Source organism: Taudactylus pleione, unplaced genomic scaffold, assembly GCF_031769625.1.
Source record: "Taudactylus pleione unplaced genomic scaffold, aTauple2 ptg000128l, whole genome shotgun sequence".
NCBI classification, from domain to species: Eukaryota; Metazoa; Chordata; class Amphibia; order Anura; family Myobatrachidae; genus Taudactylus; species Taudactylus pleione.
Window position 1 is genome coordinate 2,134,015 of NW_028284530.1, and position 22,706 is coordinate 2,156,720.

A 22,706-nucleotide genomic window follows, 5' to 3' on the forward strand; every position below is an offset into this window, starting at 1 on the left:
AAAATGGTTACTCCACAACACAAAAGCAGCTTTAGATCCACCACGAGACATGATTTGGACAAATACACCTAGAATTCTGATGGGGCACGTGGTTTAAAGACCAAATTGGCTGCATGTGCAGAGAAGCAGCAGTTTGCACAGGCAGAGGTGGGTGGAGTTGGGAGGGTTAAAGGCGTTCTAACCAACGTATGGAGCTGGTGCACCTTTGCTTCTTTTTGTGCAGAATGTTTATGCAGAACAAGATTCTTATAGTGAACTAACGGATTGGAGAATACCGTACAGAAGGAGGTACAATTGCGACAGATGTGAGGTATGCACCTTAAAACACACTGAGTGGACCATCCAAACAACGTGGAGTAAAACAAGGTGTTCTGAAGTGCACATCAGGAGCATTTTCTATATAACCTCTGCTAAGTATGTTCTGCCTTTAAAAAATGTAAATACAAAATAATGCACTCACAGTTTGTAAGGAAAGAATGGGCCATTTGTCGATCTAAGAGAAGCATAGCACAGGAGTTTTCCTTTACTCTGCAGCTGTCCTCTCCATAATGTAAAACTACTGCGATCTGTGAAAATAAACAGACATCCATCCGTAAACCTGCTGTTGTGAACAAACTGCAACATATTAGAAGATTACATTAAAAAGGACTTACCACCCACATTTTAACTTCTTCCAGACCACTAAATGCCCTAAAACTGCAACTAATATTTTAATGAAGCCTAAACAGTTTCTAAAATAGTATATAAAGGAAAGAAATGCATTGGAATCCCACTGCTAGCCCTGATAACCACTTGGTAGAGGGCTCATCCAGGAGTCAGGCACTGACAAAGCCTGAATTCCTCCCTACTCTAATCCCTTAAACCTGCTGAGAAACAGTACACACTTACGCCAGCCCTAAAGATTTCTAAACAGAGAGGTTTCTCAATCGTCCAATTGTGGGACACTAGAATCACTTGGTATAGAGGCCACCCAGGAGATTGGGAACTTTAACAAATATTTTAAGGGGAGATGTACTAAGCTCTGGAAAGTGATAAATTGGAGAGTGATAAACTACCAGCCACTCAGCTCCTAGTTGTCATGTTACAGGCGGTGTTTGAAAAATGACAGTTAGGAGCTGATTGATAAAATACCAACCACTCTCCAATTTATCACTTTCCAGAGCTTAGAGCATCTGCCCCTTAGGGCCGGATTCAATTAGTGGCGAAAAGCAGAGATCGACGATAAGCTCAATGTTTTCGCCTCATTCGCCTGTTTTCAGGCAAAGTTTTCGCTTACTTACACAATGCGCGCTCCCGCTTTTCGTCCTATTCAGTAGCAAAATAGGCGAAAACGCATATGTGCGAATGCAGCGAATAGGAAATTTTTTGGGGGGAAAATCAGTCTGTAACCCCTAAAAAGCCTGGGGAATCAATATATTATTAGCCCAAATAAAAGTACTCTGGGATCTTAAATGGAGGCAAAGGGTCGTTATATGCATATTTGCATAAGTGTTGAAAGATCATATAAAGCAATGTCTTTTGTTAAAAATTATTTCTGTAGTTAAATTGGAGGTACATGTAAATGAGTACTAGTATATTTTTGTGTCTGCAAAGTGCAGATTTTAAAAATTTTAAAAATAGACATGCTGCAGCCTCCTTCAATCCTAAAAACACCTGTCCCATCCATACACCACCCCAAAATACCTGTCCCAGTACTTTAGCCCCATTTTCAAACACTTAAATCTAAATGCACCCTAAAAAACACGTACATTTTGGGCCGAAAATTTTATTTATTGCCTAATTAGTCATTGGGGGGGGGCTCTAATTGAATATGGGCCTTAGCCTGAATACTTCTCAACTCTATATCAAAGTGCCCACAGGAGCATCTATTTAATTAAAAATCAAAGTAATATTTAGAATAAAAAAAAAATATGCACTCTGGCACTGCACTAATTGTGCTACCAAATGTTTTTGAATAGGCCATGTGGTGTCACCAACTACTGCTGCGGTTTGCTATCTATACATACCACTAGTAGGGGAGTACCAGTCACTACCACCGCAGACCTCATGCTAAGGTTAAGGGTTTCGCTCTTCTGGCTGATGTTCTATGTGCCTTTCATATGACAACAAGTTCAAAGTTTCCATGGTCAGAGCTGCAGACTTGCATAACCCAATCTCGGAAGATCACCAATATCTTCTCAGATCTGCTGTCCAGTTTAAATATAAAATTTCAAGCTTTTTACTTGAATGGCATGTTAATCAAGACCTGATCTTCAACTTTACTCCAGGTCTATGTTCGGGTGACGGAGCAACCTTATCCATAAGTGGATCATTAACTTCCAAACATCAAGACAAATAGCCGCTTAGCGCATGTTGTTTTTTATGGCTGCTGTATAGTACAGCAGAAAGTACTCTTCATGGAAGACCAGATTCGCTAATAACAAAGAATAATAAAGTCTCTATGGCTGTCAAATGGACTTCGGTTTTACATGACATTCATAAGATAGATGGTCTTGACCTTTGATACAGTGCAATTTGCATGGTTCCATTGTAGGTTATTCTACATTGTGCTCACACTGAAATGGAACAGGGTAAGACCATCAGTTGACCAACCAGGTTCTTCAACCTCGAAATGCAGCATTTAAACTTCGACCGGGATCATCCATGCACAATTTAAGATGGGGGTATATGTCAATTTTCATTTTCAGGACCTTTGGTCTCAGAGTCAAAAGGACTCCATGAATGTATTAGAATGGACAGTGGCGTTAATCAATAGGAGAAAAATCACCATAAAGCTTAAGACAGACAATGGCATGGCTGTGGCATATATTAACCATCAGTTAGGCACCAAGAGCTACCTGGCGATGAAGCAAACCACCAAGATGAGTTATATAAAACAAGAGTGGTCCACAAGCGCTGCTAGAATACAATATGGATGTCTTGATTAAGGCGTCTGATATATTCAAAAATGAAGAACAAGGGGATTGTGTTATCCAATAGTGTATATTACTTCTTCACTGTTAAGGCAGGAACCTCTGGACTCACACCAACTCAGTGAGATGCGTTCACAATGGTTTTATTACCCCTTGTCCTGCTTTCCATGGAGAAATAATACTCATATTCATTAAGAATCACACTCACCTGGGATAGAAGTCCCTATATGCACAGAAAGGTTTCTTTATCCCTGGTTTTCACAACAGTATATGGGCCTGATTCAGACCCACTCGCGAGCGGCTGTCCGCTCGCAAGTGGGTCGATGGTGTGCACTGCGCATTCGTGAGACGCGACGAGCGAAGGACTTTCCTTCGCTCGTTGTGTCTGATCAAAGGGGGCGTGCTGTTGATGTTGATTGACAGCACGGCCCCTTTGGTGGGCGTGCCTGCGAGACGGAGGCGTTCCCAAGGGAACGCCTACAGTCAGAAGCCGGCCCCACTGACATCACTAGTGATGTCAGTGGGAGTGATTTTGGCTCTGAGAGCCAAAATCACTCCGGGCCCTGTGGTTGAAAAACTCAACCGCAGGCTTCTGCTCGCAGTGGCGATGGTCGCGATGGTCAAGACCATCTCGACCATCATCCGGCACGCTCGTATATGCTGTGGGTGGTGACCCACAGCTATACGAGCGTCCAGGAGGACGCTCCATATTTATGGAGGTGGGCCCTGATTCAGAGCGAGCGCTCTGGTCAGAGCGTCCGGCTCTGAATCAGGCCCTATGTTCGAAATCACCAGTATAATCAATTTCCCAAAAAAATTCATAAAAAAGGTTTTATTTGCATATAATAAAAGTTCCAAAAGAAGATATAATTCACATAATAATCAGGAAAAATATAAAAATATATACCAAATAACCCCTGTAGGTCGATATGGTATGTTCCACTCTATTCCTTAAGGCTCAATCAGAGGAAAAAATAATGTAAAGCACCTCTCATCACCCCACTGTACACGGGAATCCAGTTTGGATGAAAGGTCCTCAAGATGGAAAAAAATGAAGCCTAAGAGCCGTATTCAATTTGAGTGGACCCGCGATACTTTTCCGCCTCCCAGACTTTTCACCTACATCGCGTGTTTTGTAGGCGGAAAAGTATCACGCGCGTGCCCGCTCAACCCCATATTCAATTTGAAAGTACGCGAAAACGGAACGGCGAAACTTCCAAATCTGACAGTACTTTCCGCTTATTTAAATCAGCCTGACACCCCCCAAAAGATGCTCTGACATGGGGGTTAGCTATGGTACCCTCCGATTTGGCTTGCTGAAGGTATTTGGTGTTTTTAAACGGGCTCAATAGCTTTTTTGTATACGTGGAGCAGAATAGTGTTCAGGAGGTTTTTTGTGCATAATATAACTTATCCCAGCAAATTTGGGGTACTTGAAAATGGGGGTCAGCATATCTAAAAGTTGCTGAAGTTGAAAAAATCGTGAAAAATCCACCTGCTGCAAGCACCTGCAATAAAATATAAAAAAAAAACACTTGGGGCATACTTAGATACCACCCCCCCCCCCCCCCCAGAGTCAAGTTTGCTAGTTTTTAACTTTGTCCCCCAACTTTTTTTTTACGCCCCAAAATTTAAAGTCAATATTTGGGGTGTTCAGTGTTTTTTAAAACATTTGACAGTTTACCTTTGGGGGACTGTCTGAACGTTGCACGGGGGTTCCTGCAACGTTGCACCCCAAAATCCCAATTCTGCACTTTTTTCTGCCTGCTATTCATAGGCAAAACTTTTCCGCCTATTACAATGCATTGACTTTCCGCCTTTCAAATTGAATACGGAGGAAAGTCAAAACAGGCGAAAATTACGTCAACGGCGAAAAAGTATTGCGGATACGGACTTTTCGCCTCAAATTGAATACGGACCTAAAGTAACATCAAATAGAAGTGGAACCAAACTACAAACTAGAGTACCATCAAATAGAAGTGGAACCAACACCTCAGGGGTTCTCTAAACACTAACGCGTTTCGGAATTACTTCCTTCCTCAGGGTGGCACCCAGCATGTCCTGCTCCAGTTTACTATTTGGCCATGCTATAACGGTTGCAGGGCGGGGGCATGTCCTGGATAGGCATGGAGTAAGACATGTGTCTTATAGTACTCCAACTTAAATATCCTGATTCCCTATCCTGCGGCTAGCCAGAGATTCCTTCTTACAGTTTTTCCCTGAAGGGACATCCTCCTGCTGCCCTGCGGCTGCTTTGCTGGACTTCAGATCTCCACTTTGTTCCTCAGTGCATCCGTGTCGTGTTGGAGCCTGTGTCATCTCCGACCGACGGGCCGCCATTGTTTTAACAGTCTACCCGCTGCTCCACTGTCTTCAGGGATTCCCCTCCGTGATTAATGACTCCTGTCCATGGTTGAACCTCCTGTGCCTCCATTCTCTGGTGACCACATCTGCATTTGGTTCTGCAACGCTGTCTCCCTACTGCCTTCCTCGGCCTGACGACATATTGGGGGTTTGTGCGGGTCTTCGTGTGAGTTGACCCGGCGGTGGCGCAGTTTGGAGGTCTCCTACTGTTAGCTAGACTGTGCTAATTGCCGGTCGCTAAAACACTGGAGCTGTGAGAATTTAATTGGCTCAGATATAAGCGAACACCGGTGGAACAGTCCATAAGTGGTATCTGACCTTGGGGTGGTCAACTAAACAGGCACAGAGAACAACAGTGTTGCGGAGCCCTCTGTGTACTTGTTGCAGGGATTGTCATTTTTCTCTCCTGTTTCATCTATCCCATTCCCTGCATTATCCTGGACTTCCTGTGCCTAAGTCTCCTGTTCAGTGCTACCCTTTGGTCTGTTCCTGGGTTGCTAATACTTACCTTTGCGCTCCTCCCCTACGGAGACTGTGCCTTTTGGGCTGATCATGGAAGTACTCCTGCAAGCCATTATCTCCTCAGAAAAGAAGTTGGCGGCTCAAGTGATTGAGCTGTATGCTGAGTTCTCTCTTCTATATCAAGTTCTGCCGCAGGAGTGGGTTGCGATTGTGGAGGATGAGTTTTCTGTTCCCGTCTTTATGCTCTGTAGCACTGATTATAACCATAACCAGCTTATCCCCTTGGAATTACATGGAGTGCTGTGCCCAGAAGATCCTGCCATTTTGTCGGTTCTCTTCTCACCGACCCTGCTATATATCTCTGGAGTCTCATCTTTTAAAAGGTGCCCATGGAGAACATTTAGTGCAAACAAATTATGTAAATCCTGATGTTGTCCCTCTCCTTAAGAATGTTGGGGTTCGGTGGCAGGTGGTGGCGGTTTGTTACAACTTCTATGCGGCACCCAACATGGGTTGATTTACACACCTCCGAGTGGGATGATCCTCCCCGATTACCTTATGTGCATTTGTTAATCTATATTCTGTGTTGGCTTGTGTACATTTGTCTAATTGCTGTAATTTGTTTTTAATTACTCTGATTCATAATTTTATTCTGTTATATATAGTAGCCTATTAGTACTTGACTGTTTCAAGGATATGACCTGATTTGCTCTGGTTAATTTCTACTTATTTGTTTTTTCTTTATTTCCTGCTTGTCTTGCATGGGTAGGTTGATCTTCGAGTGACTAAGTTTGATGCTAGGCTTAGGGATATGGATGTTTTGCACTGAACCCTTTTATAGAGCAGAGTTCATACTTATTTTATTGACTCATTTTCCTGGTCCTATGTTGCGTGGGTCTGAATGGCCACTTCAGGTTCTCGCTTCATAATTACTATAAAGTAAAGAGTTTTAGTGTATACTGCTTTTCAATATTATGCGAGTTACTTTCGTATGCCTTACTCTTATGATATATTATACCAGCTTACTTGTATTTCATGCATTTCACTGAGCCGCCCGCTTTGTCATATACTTATTCTGATATATTCTTTAATGTTTTAGCGTACTACATTGGTTGTGCCTGATATGTATACGGTTTGTTGTTATTTTTGTGGGTCCCCAACAGAGCAGCTGTGTTATTCAGTTACCTGATCCGCTTTCCAAAATTTTACAGGTTCAATGTATTTGCTCCAAGAATGCATATAGTTTGGATGGAAGGTTTTGAGCTCAACAACTTCAGAGTGTACTTACCCATGGGGCAGCTTTGAGATGTTCCCATGGTTCATGTAGATGAATAGCAAAACATAAAATTACATTACGTCTCCTGTGATTTTCTAAGATACAAAATCTCCTTTAAAGACCAGATAGCTTATTAGTGGATACATGGTTGGTGTTCAGTGCAGCACATTATATGCTGTATTCATCCTAGTGCCAGGATCCAGTGTGCATGGTTCCTAGTAACACCACCACCACCAGATGTTGGATGTTTAGACAAACAGGCAACTGCGAAAGTTGTTTTGCGGTGTCATCTGCTTCAGACCCATACCCACTCACTATATTATATTTAATGAAATTCTGAATAAAAATGTAAAAAGCCATACGTACCATTGTACCGATCAGTTGAGGTGCTAACCAACCTATTAAAAAGGCAAAAAAAAAGGGTAATTACATTTTAATACAATCATCTGGTAGAAACTTTTTTGAGGACTGCCTCTCATTTAAAGCAGTACTACAACCAGCAGTGCTGGGCCCCTCATTCTCCTAGCAGCAGCACCAGAGAAGGCTATAGGCAGCTGTTTTTCCTAGTCTTTTTATTAAGCTCAAAATGGCATCAAATGCAAAGGAAGAGCACTTTCATCCAGAGATGTTAAAGTTACAATGACGACATGGGCGGGGGAATGTTAGAAACTGAAGGTAGCCTCCAGAACTCTGCCTTGGATAGGAGCTAAGTAGACAGTCGCTTATTTCTCAAAAGTCTCAGTTGCAGAATCTTAAATTACGAGATTTCTTCTTTTTTCCCAGCTGTGGGAGAGTTTTATAGACTTTTCACTTGGGCTCTTAAAAGTCAAAATACATTTGGGCTTTCATTGTACTTCCAGGTATGAAACCCGTATTCTACTGGATGATCCGCCAATTTAATTGCCTTCCTTAGGTTGAAACAAGCCCAATATATTTTGGTGGGGTTTTTTTTTAAGTTGATTGTTTGAGGATGTGCCTGCCACACTCAAGCTATATTGTGTGCTTAGTACCGTTTTCGGTTACTGCCTTTTTGTGAAAATGTATCGTTGACAACTGTTATATTATCTATGTGATGCTACCTACAGCGAGCTTTTGATTTGTTCATTATCCACTTTTTTATGTGTTATGTTTTGCAACATGTTATTGCTTTAATGAATAAAATAAATGGTTAAATACGAGATTTCATGCATATTTACAATACAGATATGGACAATATACAAGTTTATCAAATAGTTCCACATTAGCCAACACACATTCAGACAGCCTGTATTTTAGAAGGGCACTCTTAAAGCTTGTTTATCACATGGCATGTTTGGTCAGAGTGCAGCGTGTCTAAGAAATAGTTTGCATTAATAAAAAGTCTGTTCCCTAGGCTACTTTATGTTCGAACTATGGTTAAATATAACCTATATAGAACAAATAGACAGTGCATAAATTAAAAAATGAATATAATGGAGATATTCATACCTAGTATTGTAGCGAAAAGTGTGAATATAAATAGAGTAATGCGATAATGAGTCTGCATATTGCCATTTCTGTACAGGGGACATAGAATGCAGGCGCACACTCTAGGTACTAAATTTAACGGAATGTGTTAGGATTAGGGATGTTAGGGACCCATCTTATGGGGTTCACCTTGACGAGGTGGAAGGGCAAACCTTTTTGGCCAAACATAAGAACCTCAATTATACTCAATGTTAATTGTAGAGTTTATCAGGATTTTTTTGTCTCATTGTTCTTAGTACCTAGAGTGTGCGCATGCATTCTATGTCCCCTGTATTGTACTACAAGTCTCAGCATGGCAGCACCTCCTATTATGTTTAAAATTAGGGCGTGCAGTCCATGCATACTGGTTGAATTGGGATTCCCATAAGGATTTAAGTTTATGCGCACTCTTTTTCTACCGAAATTAAGGCCTGAATTGGTCCATCTTTGATTAATGTTTTTACTGACAGTAGCAATTAGACAGTAGACAGAGCCTGTTTGTAAGTTAGTTGTGTCATTGACCAAAAGTTAATAAAACAAAATTTTCCTATTACATATTTCGGTTGTTATTCTTGTTTGCTAGATTTCAGGGAGTGTAAAGTTGGTAACTTCATAGAAGAGAAACCAAATCAAATGTCCCCCAAGAACTCTACTTAATTTTTGGCCAGAAATTTAACAGAAAAATACAGTAGGTCTTCTTTCATCCACCCGCCCAGAATGAATGGTAGTGTAAAAAGGGAAGAAATTAAAGTAGCCTTATGATTTTCCTATCAAGTATATCTAATCTCCCAAATGAGAGTGTCAAAAAAAATCCTACTACCTTAACATTGTGACAATTACTTACAATACAAATTGCAAACATCCTGCCTCAAAGTCTGTACCTGCTTGCAGCAATGCCAGGAACACTAACATTGGCTACTGTTAATAAATCCTATTTAAATGGAACGGGGGACAAAGTACACAGAAACAATCATGCTTAGTGTGTCACTTACCCTGGAACAGGTGACAATGATTGTTTGTGATCAATCTTGTAGGCAAAAGACATAACAGCAAATGGGCACACATGACGAGGCCTCTTGAGAATTTCATCAAAGCCATACTCGTAAAAATAATACTAAAGACAAAAGAAATAAAGACACAGAACAAATATTTAGCATTATACTGTTAAATAGGATTTTTTGTAGTCACTGTAAAATCCCTTCCGTGTAATCCATCTGGGGGACACTAAAATGTCTTCCCTGTAATCCATCTGGGGGACACTGCTGTGGGTTTGAAGTATTGGCACAGGAGTAGGCACTAAAAAGTTAACCAAAACAACTCCGGCCACCTCCACCAGACTGCAGATTTTTTTTTTTTTTTTTTTAAACTATCAAAGCCGAATGGAGGAAGAAAAGAAACAAAAGCCTACCAAACAGGATAAGCCAAAACAAAAAGAATATGAACAAGATAGGGAGGGAATGCAGTATTCCCCAGATGGAGTACAAGGAACGGATTTTATGATGAGTACAAAATCCTATTTGCTCAGCCATCCAATCTGGGGGACACTATTGATTGTGGGGAGTGGGGTGGAGCAACTGTCCGGCAAAGCAAATATAAAATATTGCGCCCAAAACTAGCGTCACAGGACCCATAGGTATGGAACCGGTTAAATTTTTGTAAAAGCATGTACAGAAGACCAGCTGTTCCATCGAGACGTCGTGTCGAACTGCCCCACACGCTCCAAACGCATGAGCCCAGATTTACATTTCAATCCCTCCTGAAGAATGGACAGAAGCCATGGGAGGCAAAAAAGACCAGCATAGAACCCCTTTCGCTCACACCACAAAAATGTAAAACTGCCAAACATGATATATTCTGGAAGTGACCAGCTTTCAAGCATGAAGCACGTCTGAACAACTGGCATTGAAAACCCGCAAGCCGTCAGGATCTGGGTCTCAAGACCATGCAGTCAAAGTAATTTGATGCAAATTTGGGTGTAGACATGGACCTTGACGCAGCAGATCCTCGTGCAAAAGAAGGATTAGCAAACGGTTTCTGTACGGGTGTCACAGCACGCCATTATAATTGGGTGGTATTATGGTGGCTAGGGTCCAATGAGAGACTCTACAGAGCTAGATTCTAAGCATCAAAACTGTGCAAACTGAACCACTTCAAAGAAAACCATCATTTTATTTTCCAGGAGGTGCATACTCCAGAGAATGGAGACCTGAGGTTGATGAAGAAGAGACCTCACCAATGACTGGAGGGCCTGAATCTTCTGCAGAGAGAGAAAAGCCCTCTGACAGCGAGAGTCAAATAGGCCTAAGAAAACCATCCTCTGGGATGGTATGAGGTTGAAGTTTGGATAATTCAGTATCCAGCCATGAGCCTCCAGAGTGTCCACCACCACCTGCAGATGTTTAAGCAGCAAGGATTCCAAAAGGTCATTCAAATAAGGAATGATCGCAATCTCTGGAGTTGTGAAACCTCTGGTGGCTGTGGGCAGCCTGAACAGCAGGGCTTGAAACTGAAAGTGCAGGATCCACACCATGAAGCGGAGCAGTTAATGGCCCTCCCAAATGGGAATGTGAAGTTAGGTGTCCTTTATGTCTAGGGATGACAGGAGTCCCCATCCCTCTATAGCGCCGAAAAGAGCACAGGGACCCCATCTTGAAATGTACCATAGAGAAATGAAAATTCACCGTCTGGCTTACCCAAGAGGAAAAAGTTAGGAGTAAAACCCCAACCTCTGTTGGTGGAAGGGAACTGGAGTAAACTCCAGAATCAAAAAGAGAGCTGGAGCACCAACACTGTCCCCTGCGGGGGAAACCCAACTGACCTTTAAAGGATGAGGAACTACCCCGTCCGGCCATCCTAAAGGGTCAAAATCTAGTGGCTCAGGGCTTGTGAGCCTAAACTTGTAGATAATGGCTCTAACCCCTTGTAGCCTGGGATATACTCTTATCGAGCTTTCCCAACAAATGGGACAGTCTCCAACTTACATTTCAACTCTTTGTCTGCTTCCCAAGATCTAAGCCTAAGAGACCTTCTGGCCGAAATCGCCAAAGCAGAGACCTGTAACTATACAGAGGCCACGTCCAGTTTAGCGTCACCAATATAGACTGAAGCCTCACAGATCTGATCAACCAAGGGATGGAGTTTTGTGGCATCACCTACCGAATGCAGACCAGACACCACCTGCTCTGTCAATGTCTCCAAGGCCTTGTTGACCCAGGCAATAGCTAAAATCAGTCGAAGGGAAGCACCAGAAAAGCAAAAAAGTGAATTTAGTAAAGCCTCACTCTATTAGTCTGATCCTGTAAAGTCGTCACCTGTGCTGCAGAGATGACCTTGGCCTTGGTTAGCCTGGCAAAGAGTATACACGCAGGATGTACCCTCCCAAGCTTTGGTGTCCTCATCCGCAAAGGAATAAGTGGACTGAAATCTTTTATGAGGCTTAAAAGGCAGGCTTCCTTTAAAAAAAAAAAAAAATCAGAAACATGTAAACTGCTTTTTCTTATGTTTAAATAAGAGGAACCTGCCTCAGAAACCTCCTTCTCCTGAATGTTTAAGGTCTGGTGGTCTGTAGAAATTAAATCCTGGATACCAATGCTGGCAGATGAGTCCTCTTTCCAACCGGTCTGATCTTCCCAGTCAGGGTCCACAACCTCCCCCTCTTCTTGGGAAGAACTTGCACAAACAAGTGTGGGTGGGGTTGTTCCAGCACACTCTTTCCTCTGAATGATTAAGAATTTCTAGAAATGGGTATCCTGGAGCATGTGGGAATGAAAGTTGAGACAATAGTGTGTACAGAGTATAACCCGGAAATATAAATACATCCACTCACCTTTGGTGGTAAAAAAGCATTTACAGAAATCAGTTATCCTACAGTGGTTGCTCAGGCAAAATTGCTCTCTGCAGTCCTGCTATTTTCTTACTCCATAATGATATAGTAAGACACACAATGTAGTGCTACCAAGGTGTAGATCAATTTGGAACAAATATATCATACTTTACAGATACATAATTGTCTGTACATGTGCTTTGGACATTTATTAAACCAATATGCATCAATATTTAAGTTGGTTAGAAAATATTATTTGGATCGATAAATACCCGATAATTGAACACCAAAAGATTAAGTAATATAAATGGTACATTTATTGTAATTAAATAATATATACAGTAAAACAAAGGCTGATCGAGGGCCTTCGTATCACAAACTGTGCAGAGGGGACCTGGTTCCGTGCGACCTGTTGATAATTTGGTTACCCATTTGGAACATGCATAAAACAACTTGAAGGAAGACCACTCTTTGCTATGGAAAACCTCTCTCCTTCCTGCAATGTTGTGTGTGAATGACAGACACAAAAATGATAGAACTTCTACTGTGCAAGTTTATATTCTAACTAAAAGGTCACTAAGGAAATAGTGCAGGAAAATTGCAGAATAAATGTATCACATATAGCACATGATAATGGTACAGCAGGGATCCTGCCTAAAATTTTTAAGCACTCATGCAGGAATAGATCTATAATCAAATGGCATAAAATGTGGTCTAAACTGACAGTGCAGGACAATATAGGAGCACTCTGTAAGACACAAACATGGACACAATGCCAAGCAGGCTCCTCAGTGCCCTGTGCAAAAATGGCTTTTCAGTATCTCCTTACTCCATAGAAAGACCCCAAGGAGGGACATGGAAGGAGCCTCCCGCAGTGCAGCACAAGGAGGAAAGGGAACTACAGTATTCTGTCTCCGTAAATATAAGGGAGGCTGACAACTTGATTCCTCTCAGCCTGCAATCTTTAAGATCACCACAGCGTTCCTGAAGACTCTGATCGCGGCTGTATAAACTGGCCACCTTACTTGGCCACAGGATCCACACAGAGGTACTGTGTGGGGGTACATTTGTCTAGCAGTCCAGCACAACCAGGAGGAAGGCTGTGGCTGCTTTACCAGTCTCTCAGAGCCTGGAGTGCACAGTGATGCGGTTGTGTTGACGGGAGGTCCGGGACACTATGATAAGTGAACTGGTGACCACTCATGAGCCAGGAGCAAAGCGAGAACTGTGCTTCTATGTGCCTCTTTAACTGTCTGCAGCACTAACTATGGTCCAGCTCTGAGGTACGTTGAGACCTGTAAGCAGGGACTGAGGCACTCACAAAAACTAGACATAGACAAAACAAATTACCTACCTAGGAAATGTGACTTACTCCAACGCACTAAAAGAAAAGACAGTTCAGGTGAAGGTGGAAGGGGTTATAGGAGGCAGAGTTGTTATTGTCTACCCCTCTGCCGGCCCCTCAAACTCTCAGTCAGCAGTGTCCCCCAGATTGGATGGCTGAGGAATATCCAAATATCAGTGATGACTTTGTTTTGTGCGAGTTGCATGAATGTAATACAAACCAAACAGGCAACTGCCATGTTGATGGTCACATTAAAAACAGGTCTAGTTAGAGCTCCAATAATTTTTAAAAACTAGAACACCCAATTCACCTTAAGTTGCTCAAACTATGAATTCCATCCTACTTTGCAAAATCATTACAGAATTCTAAAATGAATTCTAGGAAAATAAACAGTGTGAATGAAACATGATGGCTGAGAAAAACTGGAGACTCCAACAAGAGCCTTAACCAGGTCTATGATAATAAATATTTGACTGGTATTGTAATCTTTAGAAAGCTATGGAAAGGGCAGATGTTTATCAGCTTTCTAATTAGCATTCCAGATAAAGGCACTTTGGGATAATAAAACAAATCCAATATAGGATTTACCAATTTACAAAATATACCTGTAATAGATTGTTAGATCTAATTGGCTCTAATATGCAAAATTTCACAAGCATTCGCAGGAAATAAAATGATCCTGTGTTGGAGTGGGAATGCTTCTGCATCATTCAGGGGCAGCAGGAAATTATTATTTGATATCAGTTTGTTAGTCTCAACTGTAACAGAAATTATCTGTACTGACTGCAGGTCAATGGATTCATACATAGGTACAGCCCCAGTGATTACACAGCAAGCAGATCTATACAATTCAACGTGAACAGTACCTGAGTGCGTTCAAACGCCCTGTAGCTTAGCAGTGATGTGACAGCATTGGAGTTCTTTAACACGTGGCACTCGTGCTTAGGTGCTGGATCCAAATTGCCATTACCAGTAACGGAATCCTGATTATTCCTAAAGTTATCATACATAGCTTTCATTTTTCCCTATATTAATGAAAAAAAAAAAAAAAAAGTAATGTATGTTTTTTTTCTCTAAGTAATGCGCAAGAAATTTTTCCTTTAATAGACATGGCACAAAGATTAAGCTGAATGCCATACAATAGACTTAAAAGAAAAGTTAACCCAAGACATGAGTAGTGCACTGGTGAATAAATGTTAATCAGAAGAATACCATTTTAGAAGTACAAAATCAGATAAATGCATTGTAGAAGTTTCTTTTTTTTTTAATATATTCAGAAAAAAGATGAGATATATACACATATATACACACACACACACACACACACACACATACACATACATATATACATATACACACACACACGGTTCCAAATATATTTGGACAGTTTACTAAAACCTTCAAGCTTTAATTTGAGGGTATTCACATCCAAATTGGAGGAAGGGTTTAGGAATTAGTTGTTTAATCAGAATGATCAGAAGAAAAAAAAAGTATGGAGGAGGCTTAGAATGGCTTGTGACCCAAAGCATACCACATAATCTGTAAAACATAGTGGAGGCAGTGTGATGGCATGGGTCCAATGGTACTGGGGCTATTGATGATATGATAGAAGCAGCTAGTTGAATTCTGAAGTGGTTAGGGGATATACTGTCTTCTCAGAGTCCATCAAATACAGCAAAGATGATTTGACATCGCTTCACAGTACAGATGGACAATGAAAGCAACCCAAGAGTTTAAGGCAAAACAGTGGTATATTGTGCAATGGGCAAGTCAACGACTGGATTTCAACCCGACAGAATGAATTTCACTTGCTGAACAAGAACTTGATAACACAAGTGCGCTGGGAAGGCGTCCAGAGTCCCCCAAGGACTCAGAGAAAAGGATTTTATGGTGAGCAAAAAATTCCAGGTTTCTCTTTTTATTCTGTGGGGAACACTGGGGACTTCCCAAAGCTGTCCTCCCGGAAAGGGGTGCTGTCTCTGGATGGAAAGGTGTCAACCCTATAGAAATAGGCAAAAGTCTGAATGGATAACAAAGTCGCTGCCCTGCAAAACTTTTTATAGGAGGCACCATGCCATGATGCCCAACGGCTCCAACAGAGCAAGTTGAAGATACAAAATATATGAAAAGGGAATGCGCTAATCTGCGGTGGTAAGGCTGTTATTGTAGCTGCTTTATGCAGTGAGGGCATTACAGAACCTCACTATAAATACATATGGAAAATGTAAAGATGGACACTGAGCGCATACAATATCCTAAAACCAGTGTCAAAGAAGAATAAAAAAAATACTGTAATGAAATAGCAGAATAAAATAAAATTATTAAGAGCAGACTAAAAAATGAAATAGAATAAAATAATATAACATGTGTATAGTATAAATAATTTTATTAGAAGAGGTCAGGATAAAATAAATATACAAAATCGTAAGTCTGTGATACGGTATGTATCAATATAAATGCATTAAATATCTGAACGGATAGAGAAATAAATGCACTAATGATGCACAATTAATTGTTTGGGGGACTAATACTGGTATACAACATTAATACAACATGTAACTTAGACTATATATACTAGTGAAAAAACACAATGTACAATGCCATGCAAAAGTATTCACCCCCTTGGCTTTTTACCTTGTTTGTTAAAATAAATAAATAAATTACAGGTTGTAATGTATCTGAATTTTATGTGATGGATCTGCACAAAATAGTCTAATTTGGTGAAGTAAAATGAGAAAAATATGTATAAAAAAAAGAATCTTTATAAATAAAATTCTGAAAATTGGCATGTGCACATGTAATCACCCCCTTTGCTATGAAGCCGCCTCAAAGGTTCTGGTGCAACCAATTACCTTCAGAAGTCACATAATTAGTGAAATGAAGTCCACCTGTGTGAAATCTAAGTGTCACATGATCGGTCAGTATAAACAAACCTTTTCTGAAAGGCCCCAGAGGCTGCAACACCACTAAGCAAGATGCATCACACCATGAAGACCAAGGAGCTCTCCAAACAAGTCAGGGACAAAGTTGTTAAGAAGTACAATTCTGGGTTGGGTTATAAAAAAATATCCAAATCTTTGATGATCCCCCAGAGCACCATCAAATCCATCATCATCAAATGGAAAGAACATGGTACCACAATAAATCTGCCAAGAGTGGGCCGCCAACCAAAACTCACAGACCGGACAATGAGGGCATTAATCAGAGGCAGCACAGAGACAAAAGGTAACCCTGAAGGAGCTGCAAAGTTCCACAGCAGAGACTGGTGTATCTGTGCATGTGACCACAATAAGCCGTACACTTCATAGAGCTGGGCTTTATGGAAGAGTGGCCAGAAAAAAAGCCATTATTAAGTGATAAAAATAAGACTCCACGATTTGAGTTTGCCAAAAGTCATGTGGACGACTCCATAAATGTATGGAGTAGGGGTGAGCGGGTTCGGATTTCTGAAATCCGAACCCCCCCGAGCCCCCCCGATCCGAGTCAGGCTCGACTTTTCCCGCCTGACTCGGATTCTGAAATCGAGGCAAAACGTCATCTTCCCGCCTTCCGAGTCTCGCGGGTTTTGGATCCTATATAAGGTACCCACGTCGGCGCCATTTTCTCACTCGGCTGTGGACAGTGAAGAGGGAGGGTGGGAGTTAGGGCTGTGTAGTGTAGTGTAGTGTAGTGCTGCTGTTGTCCACTACTTCAAAGTCCATAGGGGCTGGCTGTGTTGTGCTGTGCTGCTGTTGTTAATAGGGGCTGTGTCCACTACTTCAAAGTCCATAGGGGCTGGCTGGACTGTGTTGTGCAGTCAGTTCTCCATAGGGGCTGTGTCCACTCCAAAGTCCTGTGCAGTGTCCCAGTCCTAAAGAGGTGCTGTAGTGTTGTCCAGGGGGTGCTCTGTCCATCAGGGGTGCTCCCCCCAAGTGCTAAAAAAATAATATATTTTCTGTGTTTGTGAATTGTGTGCGCAGTAGCCGCACGTGCATCAACAAAGTAGTGCCAAGCGTGCGCCTGTGTCATAAGTAAAGGGCCGGCTGGCTTGACCGTTAAGGGTGCTGTAACCCCCGAAAGTACACTCCAGTCCAAACCAAAAAAAAAATTATTTTCTGTTTGTGTGAATTGTGTGCGCAGTAGCCGCACGTGCATCAACAAAGTAGTGCCAAGCGTGCGCCTGTGTCATAAGTAAAGGGCCGGCTGGCTTGACCGTTAAGGGTGCTGTAACCCCCGAAAGTACACTCCAGTCCAAACCAAAAAAAAAATTATTTTCTGTGTTTGTGAATTGTGTGCGCAGTAGCCGCACGTGCATCAACAAAGTAGTGCCAAGCGTGCGCCTGTGTCATAAGTAAAGGGCCGGCTGGCTTGACCGTTAAAGGGTGCTGTAACCCCCAAAGTACACTCCAGTCCAAACCAAAAAAAAAATTATTTTCTGTGTTTGTGAATTGTGTGCGCAGTAGCCGCATGTGCATCAACAAAGTAGTGCCAAGCGTGCGCCTGTGTCATAAGTAAAGGGCCAGCTGGCTTGACCTTTAAAGGGTGCTGTAACCCCCAAAGTACACTCCAGTCCAAACCAAAAAAAAATTTATTTTCTGTGTTTGTGAATTGTGTGCGCAGTAGCCGCACGTGCATCAACAAAGTAGTGCCAAGCGTGTGCCTGTGTCATAAGTAAAGGGCCGGCTGGCTTGACCGTTAAAGGGTGCTGTAACCCCCGAAAGTACACTCCAGTCCAAACCAAAAAAAAAATTATTTTCTGTGTTTGTGAATTGTGTGCGCAGTAGCCGCACGTGCATCAACAAAGTAGTGCCAAGCGTGCGCCTGTGTCATAAGTAAAGGGCCGGCTGGCTTGACCGTTAAAGGGTTCTGTAACCCCCAAAGTACACTCCAAACCAAAAAAATATATATTTTCTGTGTTTGTGACTTGTGTGCACTGTGGCTGCACGTGCATCAACAAAGCCAAGCGTGCGCCTGTGTCCCATAAGTAAAGAGCCGGCTGGCTCATTTCTTAAAGGGTGGTGTAACCCACAAAGTGCACTACTCTCCAGCAAAAATAAAAAAATATTTTCTGTGTTTGTGTGCGCTTTAGCCGCACGTATATATATCAATATAACATAAATGGAGGACCAAACTTTCTCTGATAAAAATAAAATAGGGAAAGATCAAGAACCACTTCCTACTAGTGCTGTTGCTGCTGCTGGGAGTTGTTCATCATCCCAGAGAGGAAGTAGGAACATCACTACTTTTACTAAACAATTGACCCTCCAACAGTCCCTAGCGATGAGGATGAAGTACGACAGCAGTCATCCTGAAGCAAAACGTATAACTGAGGCCTTGACTGCTATGTTGGTGTTAGACGTGCGTCCGGTATCCGACATTAGTGCAGTGGGATTTAGACAATTGATGGAGGTAGTGTGTCCTCGGTTCCAAATCCCGTCTAGATTCCACCTGCATCCTCAAAGCAGCAGCGACAAGCGTGCGTCTGTCTGTTAAAGGGTGGTGACACCCTCAAAGTGTGCTACACAAACAATAAAAATATTCTTCTTTTTTCTGTCTTTGTGAATTGTGTGGGCTGTAGCCGCACCTGCATCCTTAAAGCAGCAGCGACAAGCGTGCGTCTGTCTGTTAAAGGGTGGTGACACCCTCAAAGTGTGCTACACAAAGAATAAAAATATTCTTCTTTTTTCTGTCTTTGTGAATTGTGTGGGCTGTAGCCGCACTTGCATCCTCAAAGCAGCAGTGACAAGCGTGCGTCTGTCTGTTAGAGGGTGGTGTAACCCTCAAAGTGTGCTCCACAAACAATAAAAATATTCTTTTTTTTTTTCTATCTTTGTGAATTGTGTGGGCTGTAGCCGCACTTGAATCCTCAAAGCAGCAGCGACAAGCGTGCGTCTGTCTGTTAAAGGATTACATCGGTGACAGCATCCAAGTAGGCATGTCAGACAGTCCGTACCTGTACTGGCAGGAAAAAGAAGCAATTTGGAGGTCCCTGTACAAACTGGCTCTATTTTACCTGAGTTGCCCCCCCTCCAGTGTGTACTCCGAAAGAGTGTTTAGTGCAGCCGGGAACCTTGTTAGCGAAAGGCGTAGGAGGTTGCTTCCACAAAATGTGGAGAAGATGATGTTCATAAAATGAATGATCAACTCTTCCAGGGAGACCAGCCTCCAGAACGTACAGAGGGACCTGTGGTTCCAGCAGGGACGAATTAATACTCTGTGAGGATGAGGATGTACATAACACTGAAGAGGGTGAGGAATCTGTGGATGAGGAGGATGAGGACGACTTCTTGCCTCCGTAGAGCCAGTTTGTGCAGGGACAGATAAATTGCCAGCTTGTTTTGTGGGGGCCCAAACGAACCAATCATTTCAGCCACAGTTGTGTGGCAGACCCTGGCGCTGAAATGATTGGTTTGTTAAAGTGTGCATGTCCTGTTTATACAACATAAGGGTGGGTGGGAGGGCCCAAGGACAATTCCATCTTGCACCTCTTTTTTTTCTTTGCATTATGTACAGTTTGGGGCCTAGTTTTTCAATGCCATCCTGTCTGCCACTGCAGTTTCACGCCTAGATGGGTCACGTGTTTGTGCCGCCCACTCGTGTCGCTTAGCATAGTCATCCAGCTACCTCGGTGCAACCTTTTGGACATAAAAACACTATTGTGAGGTGTGAGGTATTCAGAATAGACTGGAAATGAGTGGAAATTAAGGTTATTGAGGTTAATAATAGCATAGGAGCAGAAAAACCTACAAATTCTGTGATTTTAGCTGTTTTTATGCTTTTTTTCAAAAAAATACAGATCCAAAACACAAAACCCAGAACCCAAAACACGGAAGGGTGGTTTTGGCAAAACCAATCCAGATCCAAAACACGAAGAAAGATCCAGATCCAAAACCAAAACACAAAACACGAAAAGTGGCCGGTGCACACCCCTAGTATGGAGTAAGGTGCTCTGGTCAGATGAGGAGACTAAACTAACTTTTCAGCCACCAAGGAAAACTCTTTGTCTGGCGCAAACCCAACACATTCCATCACCCCAAGAACACCATCCCCACCGTGAAACATGGTGGTGGCAGCATCATGCTGTTGGGATGTTTTTCAGCAGTAGGGACTGGGAAACTGATTTGAGTCTAGGGAAAGATGGATGGTGCTAAATATAGGGATATTCTTGAGCAAAACCTGTTTCAGCCTGCCTGTGATTTGAGACTGGGAAGGAGGTTCACCTTCCAGCAGGACAATGACCCGAAGCATACTGCTAAAGCAACACTCGAGTGGTTTAAGGGGAAACATTTAAATGTGTTGGAATGGCCTAGTCAAAGCCCAGATCTCAATCCAATTGAGAATCTGTGGTCAGACTTGAAGATTGCTGTTCACAAGTGGAAACCATCCAACATGAAGGAGTTGGAGCAGTTTTGCCTTGAGGAATGGGCAAAAAACCCAGGGGCAAGATATGGCAAGCTCAGAGAAAAATCCAAAGCGACTTGCAGCAAAAGGTGGCTCGACAAAGTACTGACTTCAGGGGGGTGAATAGTAATGCACGCTGAAGTTTTCTGTTATGTTGTCCTAAATTTTGTTTGATTCATAATATAAAAAAAAAAAAAAACTTCACAGTTGTAGGCATGTTCTGTGAATGAAATGATGCACACCTTCAAACAATCCATTTTAATTCCAGATTGTGAGACAACAAAACATGAAAGATTCAAAGGGGTGTGAATACTTTTGCAAGCTACTGTAAGTCGTGTGTAGTTATATGCTTGAAGCATTTTACTCACTCTGCATGAGGGGTATTTAAAATGCAGATAGTCAATGTTCCTTTTGTGTCCGGATTGGACTAATGCCGTGTGACAGATGTCACCATATACTGATGATTCCCACTTCACATTAAGGCTTCTGCCTTGTACGAGAGTTCCGCGGTCAGTGCCGCTGAAATGTGGCATAGCGACTCTGGTCTTATATTGTGAAAGGTCCGTACCTGGTAATTCAGTTTTAGTTCCTTGGCGTGTAAACTACCTTTTTTATTCGGGTATACCTCCCTGGAGCTGTGGTGTGCTGCCATCAGACTGCCCGAGACGGCCGTGATATGCGCTGTGCGGCTCGTGTCAGGATTGATGTATCTGCGATCGATGCGTTTCGCCTGCAAGGCTTCTTCAGGATAGCAGATATCGGGACTCTTAAGGACAACACCACAGCTCCAGGGAGGTATTATACCCGAAGAAAAAAAGGTATGCTAGAATCCTGTAAAGAATTATGGTGCCTACACACACAGCGATGTGCTCACAATCCCACGAAGTATACGATTTCCCCCTGAACTCTCCCCAGCAGTCGTGGACATGATTTGGACTGAAAAAGCTGCCAATTTGACACACGATCTATAGTGCCTAAACTATCCGGGTGCATCGTGACTTGAGACAGCATGGCAGATCTGAAGATGCGATGTGCGGCCTGCGGGGGACGTGCATCGCGATCGTGGACTCACGATTTCGGCATATTTTACACGATCTGTCGTTCCGATGCGTCAGAATAGGCCAGATCGGGTAAAATATCGCCATGTGTCTAGCACCTTTAGAAAGATCTACAGCTTGAACTACAATTTCCTGATTTATGTGGAATTTAGAAACTACCTTTGGTTGGAAGGATGGCCTAGTGTGCAAAACCTCCCTATCCTGTTGAAAAATCAAGAAAGGGGAACTGCAGAGTAAAGCACTGAGGGCCCGATTCAGAGATGGACGCTAGTGCAATTCGCAATTTTTTTGCCAGTGCGCATGCATCGCAGTGCGCATGTGCGACGGCAGCAGTGCGATCATGCTGTGATCTCAGAGCCTGATTCAGACCCGCTCACGAGCGGGTCGATGTTAGGCCACTGCGCATGCGCACGCCGGAGCCGGCTCCGACGTGCGCATGCGTGAGACCCGGCTAGCGACGGGTGCTCCGTGTCTCGCACCAAAAGGGGGCAGCTGTCGATTTTGATCGACAGCTCGCACCGTTTTGGAGTCGTGGCGTGGGGGTGGCTTCACAAACGGAGGCGTTCCCATGCGGTCCCTCTGACATCTCCAGTGATGTCAG

General features: G+C 42.7%; 1 protein-coding gene across 3 annotated transcripts in view; it reads right to left on the reverse strand.

Annotated features, from left to right (window-relative positions):
- TASOR (transcription activation suppressor) overlaps window positions 1-22,706 on the reverse strand; it is a 97,098-nt gene that overhangs the window by 50,767 nt on the left and 23,625 nt on the right. For all 3 annotated transcript variants that reach the window (XM_088472671.1, XM_088472670.1, XM_088472672.1), the window contains exons 6-9: window positions 14,534-14,692; window positions 9,492-9,613; window positions 7,381-7,412; window positions 461-566 (exon numbers count right to left, since the gene is read on the reverse strand). In XM_088472671.1, the coding sequence (XP_088328797.1) occupies window positions 461-566; window positions 7,381-7,412; window positions 9,492-9,613; window positions 14,534-14,692 (419 nt within the window). The remainder of the gene's footprint in view (window positions 1-460; window positions 567-7,380; window positions 7,413-9,491; window positions 9,614-14,533; window positions 14,693-22,706) is intronic.